The sequence below is a fragment of the Marmota marmota genome, unplaced genomic scaffold (assembly GCF_001458135.2).
Source record: "Marmota marmota marmota unplaced genomic scaffold, marMar, whole genome shotgun sequence".
Classification (NCBI taxonomy): domain Eukaryota; kingdom Metazoa; phylum Chordata; class Mammalia; order Rodentia; family Sciuridae; genus Marmota; species Marmota marmota.
In genome coordinates, this window is record NW_026000229.1 from 21458418 (window position 1) to 21479803 (window position 21386).

Here is a 21386-nt window from a genome sequence, read left to right on the forward strand (position 1 = left end):
TGGGGCAGCAGTATCAGGAGCCCCAGGAACAGCACAGCCCCTATGTTGGACAACTTGTTCCCGGTCATTAAAGGAACCATCATTTGGCATTTCCTGCACTTAGAAAGACTAAAATGTTACCATGGTCAATTTACTGAAATTGATTCATCTAATTTATTTTTAATACCTCGAAAAACAATACCTAATAAAATTCCATCTTATTATTTAACAGTTGGAGGAACTTATAAATTTGCATAATATGCAGCCTTTGGGGTGCTAGCCAACAGCTAGGTAATACAGATTCTCATTGTGTGTTGTTGGTTTCCACAAAGTCCAGCCAGCACTGGATTTGCCTCAGCCTGGCACTTCACTCTCCCTGGAACTCCTGCCATGAGTTTGCTCATGGTCCTTCCCTGTCCAGGCTGCGATTTCAGTGGTGTGTGCTTTCCTTGCCCAACCAGCTTCATCAGCTTAAGGTGATGATCTGTGTCTGCTTGTTGTTGGAACACCTGTTTTATCTCTTTCTGTGCTTAGATGTGTCTGAACATTCTAGTAATACCTGGCATGTAGTTTAAGCAAAGCAGTGTTTGCCAGAAGGTTCTTAATAAGTGCAAATGAAGCCCAGTGTGCTGGCTTCCCTTTTGATAACCAAGCTTATAATTCTTCAGGTTTCGATTTATGACAATAGCTGCAGCCATATCATAAATTCTACTAATGGAACTTAACATGGAATTATTCCTTTTCAGTCACATTCTATTCATAACTTTCTGGTTTTTATGATCTTCAGAACATAGAATATGAATTTAGAAATGGATTTTTTAAATATGGGCTAAATTATCCTTAAATTCTTAATTTTAAAATCTTGTGGAAGAAGTATTTTGATTATGCTCTTGTTGGACTATAAACTTCCTTTGAAAATAGATTTCATCAACTTATTACTTATTCATTGTTGCATGTTTTGTTTGAAGATTATGAAAGAGGGCGCTGGGAAGACATATCTCAGTGGTAGAGTACCTACCAAGCATGCATGAAGCCCTAGGTTCAATCCCCAGTACTACCAAAAAAAAAAAAAAAAAAGCCTACCACTATCTTACAGGATTAAAAAAAAGGAGTAAAAAATAATAATGGACCATAGGTGTAATTTAATAGTAAAGCACGTGCTTAGCATAAATAAGGCCCTGTTTCCCTCCCCAGTTCCCAATAATGATGATGATGATGGAATAAACAAAAGTGCAGCTTTCATTAGATTTGTCCAATCTCTTCACAGTACCATGCAAGATGACATTTTTATTCTCCATGAGCAAGAATATGATAGTCTTCTCGAATCCGTCTTCAAAACTGAATTCTTAAGTCTCTTAGCAAAGCGTTATGAGGAAAAAACCCAGAAGCAACTACCTCTGAAATTCAGCAATACGTAAGTTGGGGTCCAAACTTCTGAGTAAAACTGAGAAGGCCTTGGTCCTACTGCTGGGGACCAACTGAGGGGAGGGGAGGCCTGTGGGCTTGTGGCATAGGGTCTGGGTCCTATAGCTTTAGCAAATCCCACTGTGGGTGCTTCCATTTCCCTGTGGAATCTTAGAGCCTACTAAAGATACTCTGGGTGGTTATCACAGCTTGGCAAAGGTCATTTTTGTACTTCTGTGAAATAATGACTTTATACAATGGTATATTTTGTCATTTAGATAATGATCACCCAAATGAGGTAGGGACTGGCAGATTTTTAAGTGGCATCCATCAAAGAGTTTTTTTTGTTTTGTTTTTGTTTTGTTTTGTTTAATTCAGCCGAGCAAGCACTAGAGTCACTCTGGAAGCAGACAAAGGTGATTGGGATAAGGGCTTAAATTTCCCCAATTAATGATAATAAAATCTATTGATGGGAACAGGAATTTAGGGACTGTGGATGGTTAATGTCTTGTGTCCTGGCTCACCTCATTTGTTTTGGTTAACATGGTCTTATGGACCAGATACTGGCATACTGTGAGCTTCTAATCTCACATGTGCTGACTGAGAGTTACTTAGTTTTTCTTCTTCAACTTCCCCGTCTATAACATGGAAATATCCTTCAGCTCTTCCTACTCACAAGAGCGAGGACGCTTGAATCCGTGGAAATATAAAGCCTTAATGCCAAGTAGGCAACTACTAGAAATTATTTTTCTTTCTGAAAACATGAGAAAAAAATACAAATATGGATTGCATGATGTAGACATAGGAAGCATGGGAAAATTAAAACTGCCTGGGGTGTTTAGATTTTGTTGGCTAGTGTTTGTCTTTTCCCCTTGTCTGGGTAGGAAATACTGGTGGGAGAATAGAATTTAATGAAATAGTAACCACATTCTATGCTATGGAACCTTCATCTGTGTCTGGCATCTATCTCTCGGTCCTGCACATACGCAGACCCAGGGAAATCAGCTAGAAGCAAAATGATGTAGCATAGCAGGTGTGGCCTAGAAATTGTCACCGTCCTCCTGTCCCCCAAGCAGTAGCTCCTGAGACTATCTGCCAAGGTGACATTGTCGTATTTATATGGTATCTCCCTCACCAACTGGTTTCTCACAGGTGCCAGATCCTGAAGCTTCTGCTTCTAGTTCAGTGGTCACCTGTAGTTGTGCTACATCCTGGGTACTGTGCCCATCCCTCACTAGGTTGTCTGGTCTTGCTGCATTTTTATAACATGCTTTCCCAACAGCAGAATTCCATGCTGGGTCTATGAGTATCATTTTCTCACTGGTTAATTCCGATTTGTTAATCCCAACAAATGTATTTGTTACAGTCTTGAATTGAAGTTGAAGAAGGAGAACTGGGGTCCCTGGAGTGCAGGAGGCTCCCGGCAAGTGCAATTCCACCAAGGCTTCGGTGACCTGGCCATCCTCAAGCCCAGCAACAAAGTGCTGCAGGTCAGCATCGGACCAGGGCTGCCAAAGAACTCCCGTAAGTGTCCTGTGGGCCCCTTGGCAGCAGAAAGACTTTTATACATCAGTGCCTCTTCCCAGGGCTGCTGGTGAATGCACTGGTCTGGGGCTAAATTGGTGCATCTAACACTTCCTGTGGCAGGGTTTTCATCAGACAGGACATTTCAAACTAAATCAACATCAAGGAAACAAACAGGCTGAAACTTTCTGAATGATTTAGTTCTTCTGTGTAATACACCTGGCATTACACTATTAACTGTATTTAAAACAGTTTGTTGGCTTCAAACTTCCTAGCCCTTTCCAGTCAAATCTTTTTGACAATATCAATATTATTCTTGATGCCAGTTTAAAAGAAATCAAACACATTTACCTACTCCTTGCATGATTTCCCTATGCTGCTATAAGTCAAAGCAAAGATCTCTATGTTCACTTAGAAGCGCTTCATTAGAAGACACATATGCACACATACATGCACTACCTCAACCTCAAGTCTAACTCCTTCACTGGCCTTTGGTTCTTGTTCCATTTATAATTGATATTTATAAATTTACAGGGCACAGCAAAGGATAATCATAGATGCCATGCATTCACATATGTATGTATTTTTCTAAAATTGAGCCTATGCTTATAGTCAGTGAAGAGGGTATCATACATAAAACTTTATCAAGTTCATCTACAAAGGTACATATGCATTGGCACATACTCTGACATGTTAATACAATGCAGAAACATACTAGCTTAAAGTATATATGGCCACTTGGAAAATGTTTGTGTGTGTCTGTATATCACTTAACTACTTTCAGAAAACACATTTCGGTGGGATGTTGCAGAGAAGTTTAAATAAAAGGATGAGAGTGGGGTTAAGGGAACAAAGTAGGGACCCAGGGAAAAGAAACAGTGAGAAACCATTGTTGCCTCTAAGTCTGAAATGACAGTGAACGAATTGTTGAGCTACTTTCTCTCCAGTAGCTACCAGGGTTGGATGCAGACAGGAGCAGGCAGACCCAACATCCAGCCCCTCCTTCCTCAGCATTCCAGTCTCTGGCCAGTGCCTCCCATTGACCAAAGCCAGGTGGAATACAGGGGCTTAGCAAGCCTGGACCCTAGAGGACAGTGCAGAGCCATGCCGGGCTGCAAATAAGCAGCAGGATGTGTGTGAGCAAGATGTTCAGTAGGCCCCATAGCAGTGTGCTGTCTAGTACTGCTTCATCTCTCTAGGGCTGAGGTAGAAGTGGTCTAGGTGTTGGGAAGGAATCCCCACTCCACGCCACTTCATCCTTTATTTTCCATGCACATTATCACTTCATACCATTCTGTTCTTCAGCTCTTCTCTTTACAAGAAATTACCTCTTCATCTCTCTTCCTACTCTCCTACATGTCCAAGATGAGAACTTATTCCATCACAGATTCCATCTGGCCCTGCTGTCCCAGCCCTAACTCTGGCCTAAAATGATTCGCATCAGCGCCAGCTTGTTTTCTAATTCCTTGGTCTTCATGTCTGTGTCCAGGTATCAAGTCTGCTCCTATCCGTCATGGTCTCTGTGTGTAGTTGGAAGACTGGAACACAAGCTCTTGCATGCAGTTAGTGCTGTGATGTATTTCTTGCCAGTGACAATACAGGGCAGTGCTCACATGTAGAGCTTCCATGAAGTGTTGAGAACATGTGCAAACATTGATATATCCTTCTGTCTCTTTTGAAAGTCTACAAAATAGAAACACGTTTATGAGCGTATCAGTCTCTCTTTGAAAAATCATTGTCTCTAACATTTAAAAACTGTACCTCTATAAAGATACCCTGCAGCCCCTTCCTTTCCAGTGGCAACCAGCGTAGGACTTCTATCACATCTCCCTTCTCCACTGCAGCCAGTATCCTGCAAATCTGAGACCTGCATTCCAAATTTCTCAAATGTTTTCCATTAGCAAAGAACCATCCAGAGCCATAAAACCAAACAGTAGTACTGATTTTGATATTGTGTTTCTTGTTTATATCAGGTCCTACCAGAAGGAACACCATCCAAAGCAGAGGGTATTCCAGTGGGACTCAGAATGCCAACTACCCAATGAGAGCCGCCCCTCCTCCCCCAGGTAAGCCAAGCATGCACCATAGACTGGGACCACTAAGTTTGAACTCATAACATTACATTTGCTTGGGAAGAAACCCATTAGCAAATAAGTGCACATATGAACTGGTAGATTAGACAATCTGGATGTCATTAGCTAGACATTGTTCCCTTTGGAAGAATTCCTACAGCAGAGAGAGAGAGAGAGAACAGTTGCTGTATATGATAACCACAGTGTTGTCAGTTTTAAGATATAGGATGCTACCTTTAGGGGAAAGGAGTTTGTGTAGTATCATTCCACGGCTACTACCCACTATGATGTTTTACAATAAGTTAATAGCTTCTTTAATGAGAGAGAGAGAAAAAAAAATCTATTCTTAGAATCCAGGAGACCTGTTCCCAAAAATAAAATAATATCTGGGAGAGTTACAAAAGTTGTTTTTTTTTGTGTGTGTGTGTGATGCTAGGGATTAGAACCCACAGCCTTGTGCATGCAAGGCAAGCACTCTACCAACTGAACTATATCCTCAGCCCGTTATATTTATAATATAAATATAAACTTTTGGGCCCTTATTTCATATTTATTATTTTTTTAAATAAAAATACAATTTGCAGATCAATAAACTCCAAACCTTAAGAGATAAACTTAAGAGTTTTTGCCCCATACAAATCTACTTTGTATTTGAGGCACTTTCTTTCTTCCTTCCTTCTTTTTCTTTACAGCATTGAGGATGGAACCTGGTGCTTCATATTAGTTAGGCAAGCGCTCTGCTATTGAGCCACTTCCCTACCGCCTTGAATAGCACTTTGAAAATTCACAAAATGTCTCTTCTTCCCTCATAAAGTTCACTTCATAAAAACGTATTCCCAGGGGTTTGATATTAATTTAGGATTCTAAACCTGAAAAGGTCATTTTAGGGCCACATTTGGCAAATCATCCCAGAGAAGAGAATCCTATTTATAATGACGTTCCCAATTGGCATTACAAGGCAGTTCTTTAGTCTCCTGCTCTGAAGTCTCACAGTGTTACTCTGAGCTAAGGATACTGGGGCCTGGCAAATGAGAAACCAGTTCTCTTTTAGAGTCTCTATCCTGCTTCAGCCCAGCTGCTGCTCCTGCTCTCTTTTATATTGGAGGAAAAACCAAGCTGGAAGAAACCTGAGAGAAGCAATGTTAATATTACACTGTTACTTATGCAGCAGCTCCAGTGTAGCATTGTAGTCTGGACTTGGAAAGCTCCTTTGCCTCAGTTAGTTTGGCCAAAGTAGTCTTTCAGGCTAAATCAGGCCACAGTGCATTTGACTTTAAGCATGGTTCCCAACCTCTCTAAGTCTAATGAGTCATTGAACCTAAATTCATTAGATCACCATTTTTCAAACTGTCTGTGAAAGTGAAAAAACAAGATTTTTAATTTTTAGGGTTTTTTTTAATTCCAGTTCATTACAAACCATACTTTTATAAGACATAATAAAAATGTATTTGTAGACTAAAGTAATTATAAAAGCATAAAAATATAAGGCAAATTTTTTGTTCTTAGATTCAGCAGACTTAAGATATGTGTGTCAAGTTGCTATGGATGTTTCTACATGTTATTCTTTTTTTTTAATATTTATTTTTTTGTAGTTGTATCAATAACTTTTATTTATTTATTTATTTTTATGTGGTGCTGAGGATCAAACCCAGGACCTTGCATGTGCGAGGCAAGCGCTCTACCGCTAAGCCATAACCCCAGCCCCTCTTCATGTTATTCTTAATTCCTGAATTTATGTGAGCAAGTGGGTTTTGAGCTACATATAAAGCTGTCTGTCTCTGGACCCACTTTGAGGGTCACTGTCCTGGGGCACATCCCCCTCTGACATGCCCCTTTGCTTTCCTTGGTACTTTAGCAGTAAGTGGGGCCTTCCTCCCCATCCTCAGATACCATGGGGAGCCCATTCAAATCCCATTCACTGGGTAAGGTGAAGAGGGAAGAAGATCGTTTGCCTCTAGAGGTCTGGTTCTGATCCAGCCTGAGAGATGGGAGGATATGGCAAGAGAGATGGCTGGTTAGAGAACTATGTTCTTTAAAGTTCCAACCTAGAGAACTGTTATTCAAAGTAGGAACTCTAGTATTACTGGGGAGGAAAATAGCGCACCTTTCCACTTTGCAATAAGAAGAATATAAAGATGAACAGAAATGCATGTCATAGCTAGAAGTAATCAAGTGGATTCTGCCCTAGTCTTCTTGGTTGTTTGTTGTTGTTGTTGTTGTTGTTGTTTGGGTTTTTATTTTTTATTTTTTGGCACCAGGGATTGAACCCAGGGGCAGTTAACCACTGAGCCACATCCCCAGCCCTTTTTATTTTTTATTTTGAGACAGGTCTTGCTAAGTTGTTTAGGGCCTCACTAAGTTGCTGAGGCTGGTCTCAAACTTGCAATCCTCCTGCTTCAGCCTCCCAAGATTCTGGGATTACAAATGTGTGCCCGGCTCTCTAATGAAGAAACTTATACTCGGAAAGACAGTTATCTAGCTTAAGATCAACATAGTACTAAGAGCCAGAACCTTTATAAATGAAGGGTCATTCCACTGACTCCAAAGAGTTCTCTCAATGTGATCAAAAGAGGTATTATGGTACAGCCTACTCAAGTGGGCCTTGGGGAGTCTTGTTCTTCACCCTGCCCAGATCTGTCATGTAGAAGACGTAAAGGACTTTCTCATAGAAGGCATGGAATGATAATGCCCCTCTCAGCCAAGACCTATGATTTTGAGCTTATCACTATAATACATCTATTACTTACTGGCGAATGCAATTTGTGTGATCTTTACTAGAAATTGATATTTGACTAAGAGAGATTGCTCTGCCTGGATTGATCCAACTGGGTGGTCACATTTCTCTTGTCTGTGTGGGGTACTCTCTCCACTGCACACAGCAGGTTCTTGCCAAAGACACATAAGATGGACCCCTTGAAAAAGGATGTCCAGCTGTTTAAACATCTGTTGGCCTGCCCTCTTGAGTCATAGCCTCATAATTTTCTTAGCCCAAGGACATGCCTGCCAGCTAGCTACAAGCCTTCCTTGACCATGGGCTTCGAAACCCTGACCATCTGGGGATTCTATTGTCAAATTTGACAAGCATGTGCTGAGTTTTCCAGGTGCTTCCTGGGCAGTTTACTCTGTATTATTATTAGCTCTTTCACCTTGTTATACCTTAAGTTATACAATTTTATTTGTTGATCAGAACTCAGTAAAACTGAGGAGAAAAAAAGTTAGATTATTAGATCTAAATGCGGTATTTTAGCAATAGTACTCTCCATAGGAAAACTGATATGTTAATTCACTTGCCATTCACTAGTAGCTGAAAGTAATTTTTTGGAAAGCCTTTTGGGAAAGAATTGAAAAAAATTAAGCTTTGTTTTTTTCTCTTTTCCTGTAGGATACCATCAGAATGGCATCATCAAAAACCAGTTTGTGCCACATCCCCATATTCCTGGAAACCAGAGGTCCAATCAGAAAAGCCTGTATACCTCCATGGTCCGCCCACCCTTGCCACGGCAACAGTCCACAGGCTCTGACCGAGTGTCACAGACGCCCGAGAGCCTGGATTTCCTCAAGGTCCCGGACCAGGGTGCTGCCGGGTAAGATTGCCATCTCTTATAATGTGAAGCTGGCAAGCTCTATCTCCATTGATTATGCCAAGGTTTCAGAGACTTCTCTAGGCTGTCAATGTACAAGTCTAAAGTTCAGTTTTCCACCCAAATGCTGTAATTCATGACCCAAGGCTTTGGAGCTTTGGCTGACATTTCTAAATATGCAGCCAAGTTGATAGCTCACAATGCATTTCATTCTGTAGAGACAGCTTATCTTAGAAACAGCAGAAGACAGGTCCTCTCAGCCCTGAGATTCCATTACTTTATAACCTTTTTTTCAGTCTGACACAATTAAGGAATAATGGGATTTTTTTACTTCCATCTGTGCCTGCAGTTGCATAAACATAATTGCTTAGAGTCTTAGCAACATTAAGAATAGCATCCCAGTGTCCTATGAGATGTGGATGTTTAAGACTACTGCTCTTCATGGCCTCAGCATGAGAGCCTCTCTGCCTTCCTAGAAAAGAAAATGAAGAGCAGTGAAAGGAACCCAGGCTCTTCAGCCTAAGGAGGCAAGGATTCCTAGAACTCTTGTAGACATTCAAAGGACTGACGGTGTAAAAATGAGAATAGACATGACCTGGGGGATAGGACTAGGTCCAGCTGAAAAACTAGTGAGGGAACACTAGACTCTGGTGCCAGCTACATTCTAGGTGCTCAAGGGTGAACTTCCCTGAGATACAGGGAATACCTTAACACCTAGGCACAGGGTGTGTGGAAATCACCACATAGAATGTTGTAAGCAATATTGTCAAATGACAAAGAAGGGGGAAGTGAGACCTGGAAGAGAATACTATTTTAGCCTCTATTTCCTTTCTAACATTGGACCTGCTACTTTACCTCTTTGAACTGTGTACATTGATGTAATACCATCAAGCTTACAGGGTGGTAAAAGTATACACACAAAATACTTAGCATGTTACTTAGCAGGTGGGAGACTACTCAGTCAACTGTAGCTTGAGGATGATGAGATAACCATTATCTCATGTTAGTTGGACAAGTGACTTTCAGGAATCTTCCTCTGCAAGGTTGAGTTCAGTAAATGGCCTGCTTCAGCCCACCTTCTTACTCTTCCCCTCCCTCATGCCCACTCCACTTTTTGCTCTTTCCATGTCTCTAGATAGAACAATGAAGAAGTTTTAAATGATTAGGAGACTTGTGTACAAAACAGACCTGTGCTGGGACAGAAACAATAACTCCTTCCTTCACCCACCACTGTTAGATATTTTTCCTGATTTGGATACTTCCTCCTAAAGATCACAAAATTGGTAGAAACTTTACCATGTTCTCTCACGGCATTCCTTTTCCCCTAGCAAGTCTTACATCATTACCCCATTTGGGTCACAGTTTGGAAAACACCTTAGTTAGATCATAAAGATGGCCATCAGGGCCCGGCATGGGGTTATATGTCTGTAATTCCAGTAATTTAGGAGGGTGAGACAGGAAGACTGCAAGTTCAAGTCCAGCCTCAGGAACTTAACAATAATCTGTCTCAAAAATGTTGTGGTGGTGGAGGGGGCATGGGCTGGGAATGTAGCTCAGTGGCAGAGTGCCCCTGTGTTTAATCCCCACTAAATACCCCACTAAATACTAGGATGACCATCAGGAGAGTGAACACCAACCTTCACTAGTGTGTGCACTCTCTTGCCCATATACACTCTCTCTTTTTCTTCACTTCCTTTCCCCCAGTCCTTGGTAAGTAGCTATCCTACCAGTTCTAATGGCCAGGTTTTACCTGACTGGATTAATCTAAAGCAGTAGTTCTCAAATTCTGTTGATCAGAATCACCTGGAAGGTTTATCAGCCTACTTCCAGGGGGCTATATCTATAGGTCTGGGGTAGGGCCCAAGAATTTACATTTCTACCAAGTTTCCAGGCAATGCCAGTGCTGCACTATTGTCTGATTGATAAAGCCAGGGGAGGTTCTCTTTAAAGGTACATTCCAAGTATGCTATTAAGGTGATGGGATTTTTCACTCTATAACCCACACCCAGACTATTCAGATGGAGAACATCATTAAAATAGTCACACGATTTCTCCTAGACCCAGTTTGGTTTCCCAAAGTAGGCAGGGAATTAAAAGCAATCAACAGAATGCACCAGATCTCTTAGCTCTGCCTGCTAGCTTCCTACTCGGTTTGGTTTTGGCAAATAAGACCATCTTTTCAGCCTGCTTTGCAAGTTACAGGCTTACACATGGGCCAGCTGGGAGCATCTGTCAGCCAAAAGTAGGCAATTTAGGAACATTGTGTCTTAACTGAGGCTGCTCCCTTCCAGTCCTCGGCTGTGTGGTTCCCTGTTTTAGTCTTCTCTTGCCCTTTACCACCTCCAGGCCTAAAGACCAGGCACAGGCAGTGCTATCTTGGAGACTGGCTATGAGAGGCTGGACGGAGAGGACACCTTCATCCACTAGGCACTTCCATTTTCTTGACTGTTGTGTGGAAAACTCTATTATTAAGCATGCTAAGTCCAATAGCTACAAGAATCCTAGCCAGCCTCCTCTTTATACACTTCAGTCTGCCATGCAGACATTCCTTAGAAAATAGGAACTCGGTCAAAGGCTGAGTTCTGTCTTAATATTTATTTTCTAAAACATATAAATGTGAAAATTAAGAGTGTCTGATGTTGCCAGGGACTGCAGACATGGCATTTCAGGAGCCTTGTGGTTACCTAAATTTAACAGCTTCTACTCTTTGCCAAGAAAACACTAATTACATTTATTCCATGGGAGGTTATTGGAGCACATGGGAAGTTTGGTATCCTGAGCTTTGTCCCTTTACCCTCAGATACATGAGTTTTCCTATTTATATCAAAATTCTAAACAGTCATCTTGAATTTATCAATTCATAAATAAGACTGCTATAGTTTTTCTTTCCTGGGCTTTCACACCCTATGTTTATCTTTCCTCTCTCCTTCCCTCAATGTACTTTTCGTTATAGACATATTTAGCATATGCAATCACTTCTTTTTGATCAAGTAATATGGATAAAATCAAATGATGTAATTAACACCTAAGATTAATTCAGGAAAGTATCTTTTTTGTTGTTGTTGTTCAGTCAGTTGTTTTTGGAGAGACCATGAAGACTTCACTAAATTAATTTCCATCCCAGCTGCATTCTGTACCCTTGTATTGCAATACTTACTCACATGTAGCCATTGTTGTCTTTGTTGTTATCATCATTCTTCAAAAAACACTAATATATATGCAGAGGGAATCATTATCCCTTAGCATAGCTTCTGAAAAGTCTGATTCAGGTTAAAGATTTTTTCTGTTTCTAAAAGGGAAGAGGCGAGGCAACAGCCAGGTAAAAGCCTGCTCCTCCATCTTTGCCCTGTCTTCTTAGGCACACTTTCAGGAATGCTTTGCAACTTTTCCTCCTAACGTGCATAATCATTATTGGAAGCATTAAAACTCAGACTGGAAATGTCTATTCCCCTTTTTAATCCTGTGGTCTGTTTCATGAGAGGACAACTTCAGTAAATTTCATATACTCCAGAGATTGATCCAACTCAAGTTGGGGAAACAGACAAATAATTTAAGTGCTCAGGCTAGGGCTTCTGGCCACACCACAAAGCTGGGGTCAATAGAAATATTTAAATGCTGCCTGTATGACTCTCATCAAGACTCTCCTAATGGAGTCATATTTTCAAAGTGCTAAAAATTTCCAACTAACATCCAATAGCAATATTTCTCAACCAGTAATCTATAGGAGCAGCAGACTTAACCTGGCCCAGGCAGACATGGAGTTCAGGAATTCCTGGCATCCATTCCCACATTTCCAGTAATGTTTATAGATTCAACCTTTTGGAACAGAGCATATTTTAAGAGCCAGAAGTAAAATGCCATTATTTTCCGTCTTGGTATTTCAAGACATATATTTCACATTTGCACAACAAAGAGGTGATATTTGAAAGCCTAATTCCAGCTCTCCCTGGCAGAGACAAGGCGCACTCTCATAGGAGCCTGGGACCTTCTTGGAAGGTCACAAAGGATAGCATGGGGGAATGCAGACAGTAAGGATAATAGCAAGAACTGGGTATGAGTCTGGTCCCATTTTTTTCCTTTTTGTTTCATTCATCAGATTATTTATTGAGGTTTTGTGTTAGTTTGTTTGTTGTGCTTGAACTCAGGACCCTGTGCATGCTAGGCAAGCACTCAGACACTGAGCCAACTTCCCATGTGCCTTCTGTGTGGTATCTGATGCTTGTCATTTAGTTACTTAATCATCCTATGCCTTAGTATGCTCACATGCAGTAGAAATAATAATAAGATAATAATTTAAAAACTTACTCCTCAGGGTTCTCTTAAAGAGTAAATAAAGGCCAGGCATGATACACATACCTATAATCCCAGTGGCTTGGGAGGCTGAGGCAGGAGGATCATGAGTTCAGAGTTAGTCTCAGCAAAAGCGAGGCACTAAACAACTCAGTGAGACCCTGTCTCTAAATAAAATAACAAAATTGGGCTGGGGATGTGGCTCAGTGGCCCAGTCCCCCTGAGTTAAAGTCAATAAATAAATAAAGGCTTTGTATACTGTAAATCACAATGCAACTTGAATTTGGTTTTGTTTTCAGCTTTTTGAGATACTGTGAATTGAACCCAGGATTTCACACATGCTGGGCATGTGCTCTACCACTATGGAACAACCCAAGCCAGAAAATTCTTTTGCATTTGTTTCATTATCATTATTCATCTGTCTTAAGGGGAAATTTTAATATTCTGTCAGAATTGAGAAGTGGGTATTCCCTGGCTTAGAGGCTTTGTCCTCAAGAACCCAAGGGCTGGAGATTTTGCTCTGGTAGAGCACTTGCTTAGCATGTGCAAGGCCTTGGATTCTATGCCCAGCACTCCAAAAAGCAGGAGGAGGAAAAACAAAACAAAAACACCAAATTTCTGGCCTACATAAGTTTTGGACTCTGAAGGTCTATGCTTTAGACATTGCTTGCCTTGGGCTGGGTTGTGGCTCAGAGGTAGAGAGCACTCGCCTACCATGCATGAGGCCCTGGGTTTGATCCTCAGCACCACATAAAAATAAAATAAAGATATTGTGTCCACCTATAACTAAAAAATAAATTTTTAAAAAAGACATTGCTTGCTTTAATGGGGGAAATGGGCAGCCACAGGAAACCAAGACAGGGAGAGCCCTTTTCCCCAGCACATCCACAAGAATATTGGTCTGTTGGTCTGTGCTGCTGTCCATGGCACAGACCAACAGCAGAGCAGAGTTGTCTGGTCACATTGCAACAGTCACTAGACACTAGAACTCTATTTGGACAACTTAAATAAAAGTCACAAACTTCTTTTTTGCTCTGTACTATTCCAACTAAATTAGGACTTAGCTCCAATAACCATAACAACCCACATCCCATGGGAAATGAGCAATATGACCAGGGCAGACAAGTAGCCCTCAATTTGGAGAAATTTGACATCATTTAAGGTTTTGTTTTTTTGGTGGGCCTTGGCCTATTGTGAGATTTGACAAGTGTCCAAGAAACCTTGTGTCAGCTGGCATCCTAACATCTTGGCCCAAAGGCATTCCCTGGTCTTCGCCAGTCACTAATAGAGCATGTAACTTATAGTGCAAATTTTCATGAAGCAAACCAGATGTAATATGCTTCTTTCATCAGGAAACATTATTTACCCTATGGATTGTAAGGTGATTATATTTGAGATCTAATGCCACCTCAGGAAAAAAAAGAACCTGCTACAAAAAAAAAAAAAAAAAACTGCTATAGTTCTGCTCCTTCATGTGTTTATGTTAATGGGTTAGAATAGAAAGTGTACAAATTGCTCTGAAATGATGGCTCAAGTACTAGGAAAAGTAAATTTTGTTGTACAAAAAATGACGTATAATGAAACATTTGCTCAGTGATATATAGTTTTATAACTATATACTAACATGTATGCGTGTGTGCATATATATATATATATATATATATATGCACACACACAAATATATAAACCTTTATATTTGAAATGTCAACAGGATTAATAATTGTTTGAAATTATTAGTCTGAAATTCTTGATGCAACCCCCATTATCCCAATGAAAGAATTGTTTTTATAGCACAGTTTTTAATCCTGTGAGGTTTATTAGAAATTCAAATATCACAGAATACCAGAGATGTCAAAATTATCTAAATCCTGCATAGCTAGTACAAATGTAGGCAAACAATTTTTAGACCAGAATGAATGTGGGTTATTGGAAGGATACCATGAAAACAGTAGTTTGCTGACAAACAATGGAAACTCAGGATAAAAAGGGCCTGAGTTGTAACATTTACCAGTCTCTGTGGTTAAATACTAACACATGGCCAACTTCAAGCTACCCAGCATGGCTACCACTGAGCAGAGTTGGGAAATGATAGGCAGTCGCACACCATTACATGGTATTTCTAGCACACATCAATCATAGACATGAATAACTTGAAGAGCATAGAGAGAAGTAAAATATTTAGGAAGGGATGAGTCATAAGTATTTATTGCCCTTCTAATACAACATATTCTATTGTAAGTTCATATGATTTAACTTTTAATAATGACCTTGTTTAACAACTACTTCACAAAATTCCTGAAAGTTTAAACAATAGACTCTCACAAGCTGGCCTGAGCTCATTCCAACTCAGTGGGCATAAGGGTTTTGTTTGCTGTGTAAGAAGGTATATAATCCCTCTTCACTAGGTTGGCCAGTCTCCTTGGCTGGGAGTTGACACCCCTGATGCATAAAAGTCCTCATAAATCATTTTTTTGCAGTTTGCTGAAAGTCATTTTGTCTCATTATTAATTACACAGGATCGCCACCTAGTGACAGAAAGGGAATTGGGTTTTTGAGACTGTTGGGGCCTAACAGAGCTGGGAAAATGGCTATTCTGGTGGACTGTGTCCTACACTAGAATTTGGAGGTTTCCAGCTTGGTGAACTGTGGACTGTCACTGCTTCATCAGCAGACTTCCTGTATACATCTTACAGTAGAACGCTCTCTGTAAAGTTTTGTTAGAAAAAGGATTGGGACCATTGCTTGAATTGTCTCATGTTTTACAGATGGAGACCCTAAGCCCTGAAAGAGGTGAAGTGACTAGAACATGTGCCAGCCCATGGTAGAGCCAGGCCTCAAACTTGGCACATTGACTGGTAGTCAATGTCCCCCTCCTGCTTTACTCTGTCACCCTATCAGAGCCTATAGTTTGAGCCACACTGTGTTCCCAGGGCTGGGGACCACAGTGGTGAGCACAGAAAGTTTCAGGCCCTGTCCCATGGTGCGTACTGTCTTCTCAGGGAGTTAGCCTCATAGTTACACAAGTCACTATTTAGTCAGACCCCTACTCTGAAGGACACATGGGCTATGAGCAGAAATGGTAAGGCATTTGTCTGGATGTGAGAAAGTGGTGATGGAAATGAGCTCTGGGGCCTGAGCAGGAATTGGCCATGCTGCTTGGGGCTTGGGGGACAGGCCATGGGAACCTGACCAGATCTGTGAGCCAGAGCAGTCAATGTGGCTGGAGCTCAAGGAGTCTTATGCATATCCTACTGCATTGACCTGTGTAATCCCAAGAACCTCCATTAGTTATTTCACAGGAGTGTCACGAGAGTTAAATGAAGGAGCATCTATGAAAATGCCTGCTGCAGAGCAAGCCCAGCTAAGGCAAGTTTGCCTGTACTTCAGACAGCTAAGACCCAGGCTCCCAGGAGACATCCCATGTACTGACACTCATAAGAGTGCAGACAGGTGTGAGAATGAGGCACGATGGTCATGGGAAGGAGATTCATGCTCTGACTCTAGATCACTTTGGGAACGTGCTATCCTCTTGGAGCACTTTGCATCTCTTCTTAGTTACAGGGAAGAGCCAGACCAGGCTGACCTCAGTGTTGCCTTAAAGTAGCCATTCCTAATGCAACAGGCAGAGCTCTTCTCCACCTCCACCCACCCATCCACTCCTTCTCCAAATCTGTTTACCCTCTGCTACCCAGAAAACACCTTGTCTCAAAACTGTCCTGATCTTTCCCATCTCCAGCTGTAAAGTGCTGTGAACTCCATTCAATCAAGAGCTTAATGGCCTTGTGTTTCCAGCACGGTAGCATTTGTTTGGGGCCTAGAACAATCAAACCAGCTGTTTCCATGGGTCTACACAGGAACCCCAATTCCCCAGATAATACTTTTCCACTTTGACCAATAGCCATTTATCCTGAGGAAGTGGCCATTGATGCCTTGGGATCAAAGTTCATGCAGGGGCTTTGGGCAGTCAGGTGTTTGAATGATCCTCCCCACCTTCACTCTGACCTGTGCCTAGGACACTCCCCAGCAGCTGCCTGACATACAAGCCAGCAGGGACACTCCAGGGCTTAATGATGCATTGCACAACCCAAAGAGGCCCATTCTATTTACTTTTTTTAAAAAAGCAACTTCATGTGAGATGTGATTTATATACCATAAAATGAACCCATTTAAAATGTTCAGTTCAACAGTTTTCAGTACATTTGGAGAATTGTGCAAACCTCCCCTATTTACTTTTAAAAAAAAAAAAAAAAACTTCATTCAGATATCATTTATATACCACAAAATTAACCTGTTTAAAATGTATAGTTCAACATTTTTTCAGTATATTCAGAGTTGTGCAAACATCATCATAAGTTAACTTAAAAACATTTTCATCACCCCCCCAAAACACCATTCCCATATCCACTACCCCAGCCCTATGCAGTTACTAGTCTATTTTCTATCAATCTAGACTAGCCTGTTATGGACGTTTCACATAAATAGAATCATACTGTTGTTAAATTTATTTCTAAGTGTTCTTTTTTGATGTGGGATTGTTTTCTCAATTTCATTTTTGGATTTCTTGCTGTGCATAGAGATATAGCTGAGTTTTATATGTGGATTTTATATTGTATAAAAAAATCTAGCATCTTAATAATTCACTTATTCTAATAGTTTTTTAGTTTATTCCTTAAAATTGTTTCCATGCAAGATAATCTCATCTGCAAGTAAAGGTATTTCCACTATTTTCCCAGTCTGGATGCCTTTTAATTTTTGTGCCTAAAAGCCCTGGCCAGAGTTTCTAGTATGGTACTGAACAGGAATGGTAATCACTGACATCCTTGTTTGTTCCTGATCTTGGGCATGAAATATTGCCTTTCAAGGTAAATAGGATGCAAGCTAGGGGTGTGGAGACAAGGAGTTCTACCCTCAGCTGGGGCTAATGAAGAAATGTAGGAAGGCACCAGTGTGGCACAATGTGCAGCTGGGATGTGAGCTGGGGACATACCTGGCAGAGACTTTGTAGGTGCCATAAAGGGTTTTGGTCTTTTTCCTAAGAGCAGAGAGAAGCTGTTAGAAAGATTTTCAGGGGGAGATGGAGTGAACTAATTAAAACTGAGCTAAGGTGATGGTCAGATTTAAGGTGATACTTAAGTCTCAGAAAGGAATTATCTGGCAGAAAAGACATGAAGGAGGAAGGAGAGAGAGGACTTGGTCAGAGCAGGAGGCAGACAGAGCAGGGATTGGTGGTAGTGATGCCACATGGATGCCCATGTAGATAGTCTTCTCTCAGGGATTCACTCATTTTATCTTCCCTCTAAATAGTCTCACTCCCTCCCCCAGTAGGCAACTGTACCTAAGTTCTAACACTATTGAACTCCAGAGGCCTCTGTTATCTACACCAACTCATTCCCCCGCTGACATACAAGAGGCCACATATCTCTCTGAGGACAACAGGTGTATACAAAAACATGTATGTGTGCATTGAGCGTATGCACTTCCAACTATGCTCTACTGCTGAGCTGCAAGCTTCCTCCCCCGCCCCAGGGGTGTTCTGGTGCACAGCCCACTCCCTTGCATTCCTTGCTGCTGGGAAGTCAGATGACTTCTGATATCCAGGCTAATGGCTCTTATTAACCAAATGCTGACACATCCCCAATATATAGGGTGCTTCATCAAAAGCCTGCCTGCTTGGCCAACTTTCAGAGCCGCCAGCACTTCTCCAACAGAGAATGGGGATTTCCAATGGACACTAGGTAGGAAGTGAAGTCATGCTAATGATTTATAAGATGCCTTTCCTCTGCCATCAGAGAAAAGTGCTTTGTGTATGTTGGCCTGAGAGAAATGGAGCCAGAATAGCTTCAGGATTTGTTCCCTCCTACTCAGGGTATGGAAAGAACCATCTAAGGAGCCCCACCCCTGCTAGGGCTGCCAGTCAGTCCCCTCTCTCCCAATGAACATCTGTCAGTACAGGACTTTAGCAAGGACATTGTGCTGTGGCCTTCAAGAGCCAGCCCAAAACTGAATGTGATATTCATTTCAGAATTTAAGGGCTGGAAAGACCCTTTTCCTCCCTCCTCCTGTTATGTAGGTATTAACAGACATGACAGACCTAAGAGCCATTCCCAGACTTTGAGTTTCTACTCAACACTTTTTAGAAGAAATTTTAAGTTTCTTTTATAGCAAGTGAATATATAGGCTTTACCCTGATTTGTTTTTAAGCCAAGTGGGGGGGGAATGATTCTTGTTTCCCTATCAAAAATGCTTTTTATAAACATTTATTGTTTCAGATACAAGTTTAAAGAGATCGCTAAAATGGAACAAGTTATAGTTACATGCCTTGGGACACTATGAATGGTGACTTGAATAGCACAGTGTATAGATAAAGAAGAAATTCAAAGCTCAAGGATCTTGGTTAGTGTTAAAACACTGGACATATTTTTGACAACCATTATGGGGGATTGGTCCTGGCATCCCATAGGTAGAGGTCAGGGAAGAGGCCAGGGATGCTGCTAAACCCCCTTCAGTGCAAAGAAAGTGCATGCGCACATATACCCCACACAACAAAGAATTATCCAGTCCCAAACATCACTAATGCTGATATTAAGAAATTGGATATACTCCTATATGAGAATATTCACAGAAATATTTATTCATAATAGTGAAAACTGGAACTATTCCAAATGACCTTCAGCACAAGACTGGATGAGTAAGTTGTGGCATGTTCATGCAATTGATAGTGTAAAGCAGCAAAGGTGAGTGAACTACAACTACATTCAACAGGGCACATCTGAAAAACATACAATGATTCCTTTTATACAGCCACAAAAACAGCAGACAGGATATTGTTCAAGGATATTTGCATGTGTGGTAAAACAGTAAAGACAAGCAGGAGAATTACTGATAGAAAATGTAGAGTTAATTCTGGAAGGGAATGCAGTTAAAAAGAAGTACCCACATGCTTCTGTGGCACTGGAAAATGTTATGTTTCCAAAGTTGGGGAAGAAGGAATAGATATGTGACTTCATTATTTAAATGTTTAGATGTCTTTTCCACATTTCTTTCTATGCTGAGGACATGATAATAACAGCAGCTAATGTTTATAAAGAGCTATGTCAGAGAGGGTATTTTTATTCTTGGAGAAAGTTCAGGGAGTGCGCTCTGGGCCATATAGCTTCTAAGGATGGAAGTAGGTTTAAACTTGAACAAGACAATTTCCACCCATGCTGCAAACCACCATATATACTGCTGCCCCTGTTGGTTCCCATCTCTCATCTTCTTCCACTCTCTCCACAGTGTCCGCAGACAGACGACCAGTCGGCCTCCACCAGCAGGTGGCAGACCAAAGCCTCAGCCCAAGCCCAAGCCCCAGGTGCCACAGTGCAAGGCTTTGTATGCCTATGATGCTCAGGACACAGACGAACTCAGCTTTAATGCCAATGACATTATTGATATTATCAAAGAAGGTAAGTGCATGACTGGCTGTACCCAAAGAATATGCAGTTTCTTTGCTATATAACTAGTCTAAACATGAAGGGAATTTATGGGCTTCTCTGACTGAAATGTGTAGAGGCAGGTCAGGCCTGAGGCTATTTGTTCAAGATGCCAGCTTCCTTTTCTTTTTAATGCTTCATTTAGTTCTGCCCTCTTCTTTGTATGTACTCCCTTCTCAAGCCATTTTTTTTGTTTGTGGTGGCAAAAAGGAAGCAGAATTGCAGGCCATGTATGAAATCTGCCTTACCTCTGAAACTTCTTAACCACTGGACAAAAATCCTAAATTTCAGTCTGATTGGACCAAATTAGTCAGTTGCCCATCCCTCTATCAAGTTCAGTAGCAAGACAAAGACTGTACCCTGAGTGACTTAGTCCTGCAAGGAATGGCCCTAGAAAATAGGTGGAGGTCTACCCAACTGAAACCTCAAGTTTCCTGATAGTGGAGGTAGATAGAATAGAAGCCAGAGAAGCAGCCTAGAGTGTCCATTGTCAAAGAGGTCCCTGGGCTTGGCTGAGGGCTTTCTTAACTTGGGAGCGAAGATAAGTGTTTATGAAAACATAAAAACCAAAGATAACTGACTTAAGTTGTCAGAAGAGTCCCTATGAAGGACAGTTTGTGGTGAAGGATAGGAAGAGTTCTCTTAGGACAGAGACAGAAAACTCATGAAGACCAGAAAAAGCAGATTAAAGCAAGTTGATCCTTGACCATGATACAGAATCCCCAAAGAGATGTCATAGAGATGAGAAGATGGTAGAAATGGCCTGAGGATAGAAGGTCCTGAATATCAGGCTTCAGAGAACTTGTGAAGACAGTGAGGAGCCATTCATGGTTTATAAACAGAGCCAGCACAAACTGAGTGGACAGTAGTTTGGGGCAAATTTAACTTTCAGGATAGTTCCAGGAATTTTAACAGGTTCCCTCATCACATGAGATCATTATAAGGAGAATTATGGACCCTGGACAGTTTCCCTCAAAATGGCCTCTGAGTGTTATTGTTCTAGTTGTCTACAGGCTTTTTAGTGTCCTCCTCAACGATATCAGGGTTGAAACAAACTTTTTTCT

General features: G+C 41.2%; 1 protein-coding gene across 1 annotated transcript in view; it reads left to right on the plus strand.

The window, feature by feature from the left end:
- Positions 1 to 21386, plus strand: part of Myo1e (myosin IE) — a 190677-nt gene that overhangs the window by 163742 nt on the left and 5549 nt on the right. Inside the window, exons 23-27 of the mRNA XM_048792944.1 lie at positions 1247 to 1393; positions 2750 to 2907; positions 4881 to 4973; positions 8362 to 8563; positions 20126 to 20295. Of these exons, the coding sequence (XP_048648901.1) occupies positions 1247 to 1393; positions 2750 to 2907; positions 4881 to 4973; positions 8362 to 8563; positions 20126 to 20295 (770 nt within the window). The remainder of the gene's footprint in view (positions 1 to 1246; positions 1394 to 2749; positions 2908 to 4880; positions 4974 to 8361; positions 8564 to 20125; positions 20296 to 21386) is intronic.